General features: G+C 40.8%; 1 protein-coding gene across 1 annotated transcript in view; it reads left to right on the top strand.

Moving 5' to 3' along the window:
• Positions 1 to 108: 108 nt before the first annotated feature.
• LOC120021454 (cysteinyl leukotriene receptor 2-like) overlaps positions 109 to 11038 on the top strand; it is a 48014-nt gene continuing 37084 nt past the window's right edge. The window contains exon 1 of the mRNA XM_038965233.1: positions 109 to 274. Coding sequence (XP_038821161.1) covers positions 109 to 274 — 166 coding nt within the window. The remainder of the gene's footprint in view (positions 275 to 11038) is intronic.

Below are 11038 nucleotides of genomic sequence, written 5' to 3'. Positions count from 1 at the left end.
GTGCCCTATCCTCATTCTACCACCCTCCAAAATGAGCTAACAGTTCAAACTGAGCATGAAAAGCTTCCCAATCCGCCTTACCGGAGTCTTAGCAGATATGGACACAATATGGAACAGGGCGCCGCCATGTTTGTTTACATCCTGAACCCCAGATTTCTCGTCCGCAGCGTCTACGTCACCCCTTCGGTCCGTTCATCAGAATCCGCGCAAAGCACAGTCGACGAAGCACTCATGCCCGCTTCAGCCGCCATCATTCTAGCGGTCTACCTCAAGCGTTTTTACTTCTGACACCAATGTAATGACCTGGCTAGATCATAAAGGAACAATTGTTCCCACAGAGGCTTGAGTTTACGAATTCACAGTTTATCCACGCAGCCTACTGTTTGGCCGGAGCCCACGCCAAATAAATGAAAGATACCCATATAAAACAACCGTGACCTTCTCTTGTGAAGACCAGACACAAGAAAGAGAACAATAGCTAAAACCCGTCTCTATTCTCTTGGTATGACCTCACTCATGCAATACTATCTGTTTACCACTTGGTGGTGGAACAGCACAGCGGAATCAGACTAAGCTGCAACAAAGTTTCAAGCCAACAGTGTTGGTATATGCTTCCTTTATTTCCATTTTAATAACTTGAATTTCAGGTAATATTACTTTACATTGTTACTTTACATTATAAATGAGTTATGAATAAAGCATTAAATTAATCAGCTGTCAAGATCAAAACACTGCAGAAGATCTCTGAAAAATCCAGTACAGTTTATTGAACATGTGGTTAAACTTTCAGCGTAGGCACTCAGAAACAAATTCTGGATGAATGATGTAGTATCCAGCCTGGTAAGGTTTCACCACGTTGAAACAGCTGTATCCACCACTGTAACATAAAAACAAACTATACATTTGATATAATATGTGTCGACTGTAGCTGCAATGGCATACAGGTGGTGGAAAAAGCACCCAAATGTCATACTCGAGTAAAAGTAATGATACCTTAATAGAAAATGACTCAAGTGAAAGTCACCTAGTAAAATACTACTTGAGTAAAAGTCTAAAAGTATTAGGTTTTAAATATACTTAAGTATCAAAAGTAAAAGTATAAACAATTACAAATTCCTTATATTAAGCAAGCCAGATGGCACCATTTTCTTGTTTTTTTATTTATAGATAGCCAGGGACACAAGTTAAGCATGTGTGTTTAGTGATTCCGCTAGATCACGCTCTTTTGATAAGAGCGTGAATTTAACCATTTTCCTGTCCTGCTAAGCTTTCAAAATGTAACAAATACTTTTGGGTGTCAGGGAAAATGTATGGAGTGAAAAGTACATTATTTTCATTGGGAATGTAATAAAGTAAAAGTAAAAGTTGTCAAAAATATAAATAGTAAAGTAAAGTACAGATACCAAAAAAAACTACTTAAGTAGTACTTTCAAGTATTTTTTACTTTACACCACTGATGGCATGGAACTACATTCACTATATAGCCCGACTGTAAATTTGGCTACAGTATTGTGTGTTGCACTTCACACTTGAAACTGTGGATAGTTCAATACTTTATATAGTCTGTAGTGGGCTATTCAAAACAATGTGTTACTGAGAACATGTACTGAGATGTAAGAGCATGTACTGTACCATGAATCCAGTGTAGTATTGGAGCGAGACCTCCGGTAGTGGGCCTGTGGTAGGAGGTGCCTAACGCCTGGGAGGATGCCATTTTGAAGTCCATTCCGATGTTCAATGCCTGAGTTTCTCCTGTCAGAAACAAAGACAGTTTGAATTTCCCAACAAACTAATGCATATAAATTGGATATGCCCTTTCAAATGAATTAAGTGTTTACAGTATGGTATTCAAATGGGTAACAAGTAAACAGATATTTTGTATCCGTCAAAAATGGATTGAGACTATGGTTTTTCTATGGGGCTCATACGTTGACATTCATAATTTGTCCATCTTTTTTTACATGTGTAATAAATTGAAATGAGCTTGAACTTGCCTCAGGAGGTCAGGGTTCAAAGGTCACTCTCACCTCAGTCCCTGTGATGAGTGTGGATGGTCACCCCGGTAACACTGGGCTTCAGTCAGGTAGCAAGCTGGCCTCTGTTGTAATGACTTGGAGGAATCCATGTTGCTGTAATCAACATCAAGTCGTATTAATCGCAAGTATTATAATAATCTCCATTGGAATAAATCCCAGAAAAGAACAGAGAGATCACAATCTTGATTTCAATTTCAATCAGAGCAACATGTGGCAGTATACACTGCATCATTATAATAATACATGCACTGGGTGACTGATTTGGATAAAAAACTAAAAGACATAAGGAGTGAAGACCTCATACTTTACCTTTGTATGTTTTTTAGGAGTGGTTGGATTTGCATGTCTCTGATGGAGGGGTCAGTCATGTGTGGTTTGTGTAGCCAGCCTGCAAGTGGCAGCATGTGCTGTGTTGTTCTGGATGGGCTGAGGGGTGGCATGCGTGGCGGCTCTGTGTCCACAGCACTGAGAGAGCATGCACGTTTGCCATCTTGTGGAAGAAGAGCCACATAAGATCATGCAAAACAAATGTACCACTATGTGCACACGTGCAGGCACGCACGCACATACACACAAACAACAAGAGGGAGATGAGATGATGATAAGGCAATGATTGGTTGAACAGGTAGAATGGAGCACAGAGTGTCATACCTGGGTTATGCTGAAAAGACAAGTGCCGGACAGGAGGGAAAAGTGGACGGCCGTTGTTTACAGGAGCAGTAGCAACCTGGAACACTGACCGGGAGGCCCTGTGGCTCGTCTGCAATTTCCTGGGCAACAGGAAGTCCTGTATGGGTAGATGGGGAAAGAGAGGAAATAAGACACCCGTCCCTCGGCTCTGAGCACTGAAGATAGATGGATGGTTGGCTCAGGTGACGCATTCTGGATAATTATGGGGATAGTAGTGTAAGAAGAGGATTTGGTAACACTTTACTTGAAGCCTGCGGGTATAATGCATAATAATGTAGTTACAGTGCATTGTAAGACTTGTCAAAAGCATGTATGCCCTGCTTTTCTCTGTCATAATGATACTGGCTAAATAACAGCCATTTTGGGGTCAGTTGAAGATGTCCTACTACATAACATACCTAACATAACATATTATAATAAGACATTCTAAAGGCTCATACATGCCTATACCAAGTAATAATGCATTACAGAAAATTGTTACATTTGCTTTTTGTGTATGGTCTGTGTGTCTCTACTGTCCCGGGCCAAAAACACATCCGGTTCTATATCTAGTATCTATGTGTTACTGTATACACACAATCATTAAGCATTATGTTATGGGTAGGAAAGGTAAAGCTTCCTCGTGATTCTGTTTACATGCCATCTCACGAGGGGAGAGAGGGAAGCATTGAATAATAGATGACATGCAGCTTTCACCCTGTAGAGATGTATGTAAACAATGGCCCTCCAATTAGCGTAAGAGGATTTAGGCCTCATGCTGGGTCAATGAAGAGAGGAAGTGTATAGGGGACAAAGGAGGCAAGAGGAAAAAGTAGCAAACCCACAGGGGGATTTGTTGTCATCTGAAACATCATCCAATCAATTAGAAAACCTCTGATACAATTCAGACATCGAGCATGTGCCATTCTCAGAGTGTTAACCAGGCAGATGTGTGTAGAATGTAGACCGTTGCTATGAAATATGGGTATCAGAGTATTTGAAGGGAACCTGCACAAGGACTTCATAACACAACATTCATAATATTAACAGAATGCATTCATAAGTAGAAGACGTTACACAAAATAGTGTGAAATATACCGGTATATCAACTTTTAATGCTTATGTCAACAACTGCAAGTTGATATTTCTGTTATGTCAGAGTAATATCACTTGTACTGCAATTAGCATCCACTTCAACTACACTCCATTACTCTTAACCTGTCTATGTGGTTTGTCCTGGCTGTTACCAGTATATTACTATATGTCCTGGTTCTTACCGGTCTGGGGTGGGGGTTATTTCTGCGGTGGGCTGAGGACGGTCTTGGTCGAGTTGGTTTCCCTCGTCCAGGTGAACTGAACTCCTCTGTGTATGTGCTGATTTGGAGCTGGAGAGACATGATCTCCCCAGGAGCCCCAGTCGCTATACAGTACCTCTCCTACAAAGAGCTATGTGAATCTCAACCTTTCCAACCCAAGCTGAATCCTCCCTCTCTCTGTCATCTGCTCACTCCTCCCTTGCTTTATTTCTATCCCTCTATCCCTCTACCTCCCTCTCTAGTTCGCCCCCTTCTCATTTATCTTCAAGATATACTGTTGTAGTCTGTCTCTGTCATGAACAATCCTTTTAACTGCACTCAATGCGATCATTTGCAACAGGACAATAGTTGGAAAGGAGCAATACAAATGTAGGATCTTAATTTGAGCCAGTTTGCTGCATCATGAAAATAATCCTGCAGCAACAGGAAATGTGAATTATTAAGTGGATTATAATTCATGGACATTTTTGTAGGGGTTGAAAATCAAGTATGAAATCTCAGTGGAAATGGCAATTTTTTAAACCTCAAATACACTACAAGTTTAAAATGTCCTGCATTGCAGGAAAGTTATCCTGCAACATGGTGATCAAATTCAGTGGTGGAATAAGTACCCAATTGTCATACTTGAGTAGAAGTGAAGATACCTTAATAGAAAATGACTTTGTGTTTAGTGAGTCCGTCAGATCAGAGGCAGTAGGGATGACCAGGGATGTTCTCTTGAGAGGTGTGTGAATTGGACGATTAGCCTGTCCTGCTAAGCGTTCAAAATGTAATGACTACTTTTGGGTGTCAGGGAAAATGTATGGAGTAAAAATCACATTATTGTCTTCAGGATTGTAATGAAGTAAAAGTAAAAGTTGTCCAAAATCAAATAGTAAAGTAAAGTACAGATACCCCAAAAAAACGACTTAAGTAGTACTTGAAAGTAGTTTTACTTAAGTACTTTACTCCACTGATGAAATTAAGATCCTGCCTCTGTAGGCTAATGTGTTGGGTTAGCTATTCAGTTTTTTAAAATCCTTTGAATCCTTTCAACTTTCTACTGCAAGCACATTGTAGAGTTGGTGCCTCAACCTCCCTTATACTGTATGTGGCAGTTGTGAGATGAGCAGCACCCAAGCCAGGAGGAACCAAAGCACTTCTCTTTCTTTCTTTCTCTCTCTCTCTCTCTGAAATCTGAGCAGCCTTCCTTCAACAGGCTCTAAGCTCTCACAGCTCACTGGCCTTGTCTGTCACCCAATGGTCTCTCACCCAATGGCCTGTCACTCAATGGCCCCTGCTTAGATCTCAACCAAGGTTCACCTCTCTACAGTCACCGCTCTTCACATTCATCTATTATTCAGCCAGCGGCTGCAGGGTGTCTTTGTGTCCCCACTGTACCCCCCTGACATGGTCTTTCCAGGTCATTTTCCCCAGAGTGACAGGATCGGGGTAGCCAATTACAATCCAGTCAAAGCAGATAGGTGCACAATGGTGCCAGAACCCGGAAGGCAGTCATGATGAATCTGTTGGACCCTTACAACCTAATTTCAGCTCAATGTACCCTAAAAGCATGAGGATCCACTCAGGTTATATCTCAAATGTAGTGAGCAAGATTTTTCAGAGATATACGGCAACTTCAGAAAGTATTCATACCCCTTTACTTATTCCACATTTTGTTGTGTTACAGCCTGAATTCAAAATGGATAAATATACAGTACCAGTCAAAAATTTGGACACACCTACTCATTCAAGGATTTTTCTTAATTTTTACTATTTTATACATTGTAGAATAATAGTGAAGACATCAAAACTATGAAATAACAAAATACTTTATTTTATATTTGAGATTCTTCAAAGTAGCCAGCCTTTGCCTTGATGACAGCTCCGCACACTCTTGGCATTCTCTCAACCAGCTTCACCTGGAATGCTTTTCCAGCAGTCTTGAAGGATTTCCCACATATGCTGAGCACTTGTTGGCTGCTTTTCCTTCACTCTGCAGTCTCCCATAGTACAAAAGCCTATCCTATTATATTCTGTGCGAGAAATAAATATTCCAAACATAGTCTGGGACAGTTGTGGGATGTGATAGATCCCAAATTAATACAGCCACTAGCATCAAAAAAACGTTTTACGCAATGTGGCTGACGCAAGAGATAAGAACATTTAGCTTAAAATGTTGATAAACTATTAGGCTATTTCTTCACATTATAAGTGTGTTAATGCGCACATGGTAGTAGGCTTTAAGCGCAAATGTTCCATTAGCGGAGAACACCATTATCAAAAGTGACTGAAAATAACAATTATGCTGATTAATGTGCTTAATTTTAAGAAGTTATTTGGCCACTTTAGTTGTGATACAAACTGTCATGACGCTGGCCTGGGGGTAGGTTTATGACAGTCATAAATACCTCTCCCCCCCTTTTTCCTCTCTCTACCCTACTGATGTGACTATTGAAAATCCCTTGGTTAACATGGAGATTCTGGGAACATCAGAAGGTGGGGAGAAATTAACCATATTTTGGTAATCCAACCAGTTGAGCATATGCGCTGGTACTTAATGAATATGATGTCAGTTTGGTTGTCATCTGAGACATTCTCATCAATGATAGGATGACATAAACTCTACAGTGGAAAGTCTACACATTATAGTTATCAGATTCACATGGAATTGTTGTGCAATTTAAATGTTTGAATATGAAATTATTCGTGATGGGATGAAATGTGATTTTAGCTTCTAAAATGTGAGAATTGGGTTTTCATGAGTGATTTAGGCCCGACTCAGTGGCCCGCCCACGTGAAGAGAAATTGGTTATAAACTATGAAACACGCCCTCCTCTCCCTTCCTATATAAAGCCCTGACGACAATATAACTCTCTGTTCATTAGGATCACGATCCGATGTCAGAAGGGTTCAGATAATAACTACAGAACAAAGCCAACCTCAGCGTGAGCTTTGGTTGCGAATGGTATGAACTTTGAACTCTTATTCAATACAGAAGTGATACCTCCTAGCCGTTGAGTTAGCAACAGCAGCTGCAAACGTGGGCTGGGAAAGAACAGACAGAGTATCCCGTCTACCACACAACGACGTTACTACAACGAATCCAATTTATCACCAGAGACATTCTTCAAAGGACTCTATTGGGGAACACGGCCTTCCATCTACCACCAACCTACCGAAGCGCAGCCCAGAGTAAATATTTATTGCATTTTCCTTTTCCAAATGGCCGGTAATTTAGAATGCATAAGATTCTGTATTTACAATAGAGTAGTTGCCTACGGCCCGATAGAGACATCGCTTCTCCCTTTGTTCTTCAGTCTTCCCGCTCTTTCACTCAAACCCAGCCCCCTTTCCTTTGGGTAACCAGCTGTCATATCTGTTCCGTCCCCTAGGGATGTTTTCCTTTATGACATAATTTGTAATCAAGGTATAATTAATTCTGTGTATATGTAATTCTGTGTGATTAGTTAGGTATTTAGTAAATAAATAATTAAACCCAATTTTGTATTGCTGATTCAACTTGTTAGCCAGGGTTCGTGAAGATAACCAAGAATTTACAACTTTCAGATGAGACTGAAATCAGGTGACGATTAATATTGACTGCTATTGATGTAAAATATTACTAGATCTTTAAGAGTTTATTCGGAAGATAACTGCTCTGTAAATATTATTTTGTGGTGCCCCAACTTTCTGGTTAACTACATTTACATGATTAGCTCAATCAGGTAATATTAATTACAGAGAAAGGATTTTATAGAATAGCATGTCATATCACTTAATCCGGCATAGCCAAAGACACGACAAAACCTTATAAAACATATAAGCCTATGGGTAAGGCTACATGAGGTGTGTGACAATGACTTGAAAAAGGCATTGTTTCTTATGCAGGTTATCATTCATGGGTATCATGCTGGGTATCATGGGCGGCAGGTAGCCTAGTGGTTAGAGCGTTGGACTTGCAACCAATTGCAAGATCAAATCCCTGAGCTAACCAGGTGAAAATCTGTCGTTCTGCCACTGAACAAGGCAGTTAACCCACTGTTCCTAGCCTGTCATTGAAAATAAGAATTTGCTCTTAACTGACTTGCCTAGTTAAATAAAGGTAAAAAAAATACAAATTCACAAGTGAGAATATATACAGTTGAAGTCAGAAGTTTACATACACTTAGGTTTTTAAACTACTCCACAAATGTCTTGTTAACAAACTATAGTTTTGGCAAGTCGGTTAGGACATCTACTTTGTGCATGAGACAAGTAATTTTTCAAACAACAGTTTATAGACAGATTATTTCACTTATTATTCACTGTATCACAATTCCAGTGGGTCAGAAATGTACATACACTAAGTTGACTGTGCCTTTAAACAGCTTGGAAAATTCCAGAAAATTATGTCATGGCTTTAGAAGCTTCTGATAGGCTAATTGACATAATTTGAGTCAATTGGAGGCGTACCTGTGGATGTATTTCAAGGCCTACCTTCAAACTCATTGCCTCTTTGCTTGACATCATGGGAAGATCAAAAGAAATCATCCAAGACCTCAGAAAAAATAATTGTATACCTCTGGTTCATCCTTGGGAGCAATTTCCAAACGTCTGAAGGTACCACATTCATCTGTACAAACAATAGTATGCAAGTATAAAAACCATGGGACCACACAACCGTCATACCGCTCAGGAAGGAGACGCGTTCTGTCTCCTAGAAATGAACGTACTTTGGTGTGAAAAGTGCAAATCAATCCCAGAACAACAGACAAGGGCCTTGTGAAGATGCTGGAGGAAACAGGTACAGAAGTATATATATCCACAGTAAAACGAGTCCTATATCGACATAACCTGAAAGGCCGCTCAGCAAGGAAGTAGCCACTGCTCCAAATCCGCCATAAAAAAGCCAGACCACGGTTTGCAACTGCACATGGGGACAAAGATCATACTTTTTGGAGAAATGTCCTCTGGTCTGATGAAACAAAAATAGAACTGTTTGGCCATAATGACCATCGTTATGTTTGGAGGAAAAAGGAGGAAGCTTGCAAGCCGAAGAACACCATCCCAACCATGAAGCACGGGGGTGGCAGCATCATGTTGTGGGGGTGCTTTGCTTGCATGGCTGTGTGCTCGATTGTATACACCGGTCAGCAACGGGTGTGGCTGAAATAGCCGAACCCACTACTCTGATGGTGTAACGTCCTGACCAGAGTTCTTATGTGTTTTGCTTGTTTAGTGTTGGTCAGGACGTGAGCTGGGTGGGAATTCTATGTTGTGTGTCTAGTTCGTCTGTTTCTGTGTTCAGCCTAATATGGTTCTCAATCAGAGACAGCTGTCAATCGTTGTCCCTGATTGAGAATCATATATAGGTGGCTTGTTTTGTGTTGGGGATTGTGGGTGGTTGTTTCCTGTGTCAGTGTTTGTGCCACACAGGACTGTGACGGTTAGTTTGTTTGTTATTTTGTATCGTGTCTATGTCTAACATTAGTAGCTTGTGTATTGCACTTTCGTTTGTAGCTTCACGGTCGTTTGTTGTTTTGTATTAGTTTGTCAGTATCTTGTCTTTGTGTTTATTAAATTCATGGAAAATTACCACGCTGCACATTGGTCCTCCGATCCTTCTCTCCTCTCCTCGTCCGAGGAGGAGGAAGAGCTAGACTGCCGTTACAGATGGGGTGTACACATACTTTTGTATATATAGTGTATCTATATATATATAGCTTGCCGTCCGAACAAACTGAGCAACTGGGCAAGAAAAAAGGACCTTGGCCAGGGAGGTGACCAAGAACCCAGTGACCACTGACAGAACTACAGTTCCTTGACTGAGATGGCAGAACCTGCCTGAAGGACAACAGTCCACCAACAGCACTTCACCAATCTGGGCATTATGGGAGAGTGGCCAGACGGAAGCCACTCTTGAGACAAAAGCACATGACAGCACACCTGGAGTTTTCAAATAGGCACGTGAAAGACTGAGAGCATAAGGCAAAAGATACTGTAGTCTGATGAGACAAAAATTGAACTCCTTGGCCTGAATGCAAAGTGCTATGTCTGGAGAAAACCAGGCACAGCTCATCACCCATCTAATACCATCCCTATCGTGATGCATGGTGGTGGCAGTATCATGCTATGCGGAGGCTTTTCAGCGGCAGGGACTGGGAGACTGGTAATGACAGGGCATCCCGTCGTCCCGGGGACGCTAAGAAAAACGTCTGGGACGGCTCAAAACAGATTGTGGGACAGTTCTGGGAGGATAGATCCAAAAATCATACAACCACTATACATTTTTTTGTATTATTTTTTTTTAGCAAGGCTGATGCAACAGATCAGAATGTTTATCTTAAAATGTTGATTGACTATTATTTCTTCACACGGCAGTAGGCTACGTGCGAATGTTCCAAAATGCATTTAGAGGAACACACCATTCAAAAAAGCGCATTGCAAATGTGAACTGTTTCATGTGACAGAGATGAAAAAATCGGTTCGAATTTTAGAAAGACGGGAGCTCGAAAGATGCAACAACTAGCATGGGATGCTAATATGACTAGGATTGTGTCTTTGGCTGCTAGACAATGAAAGAAAGTTTATTTGAAAACCAATAGAACTTGATAGAAATGCTTATTTTGGCTAGCCAACTTTGAATCAAGGTAAGATTATTCCCTGATGAAGACAGCTTGTCTGTCGAAACGTTGGTTATTAAATTATTGCATCTGAGCTCCTAGAGTGTGCGGCTCTCCTTTTCTTTTTCAAGCGTTCTACACCGCACGACAGCACCTCGCCTAAACAGGTGTCTTTCTTTCACCTCAAGATATGTATCATAAAATGACATAAAACCTCCAGTTTTTAAACAATTAAGTTCATGGCTTAACAGTTTCAAAATGCTGTATGCCTCTGCAGGTGGGTGATGTGTGTGGTGCGCAACATACACTGACCTTTCTCTCCGCTCTTGTGACCATTTGATCTGAATGAACCATGTCTCAAGTATCAGTCAATCAATCAAATGTATTTATAAAGCCCTTTTTACATCAGCCGACGTCACAAAGTGCTTACAGA

The sequence above is a fragment of the Salvelinus namaycush genome, chromosome 2 (assembly GCF_016432855.1).
Source record: "Salvelinus namaycush isolate Seneca chromosome 2, SaNama_1.0, whole genome shotgun sequence".
NCBI lineage: Eukaryota > Metazoa > Chordata > Actinopteri > Salmoniformes > Salmonidae > Salvelinus > Salvelinus namaycush.
This window is presented reverse-complemented; position numbering and strand designations above follow the sequence as displayed.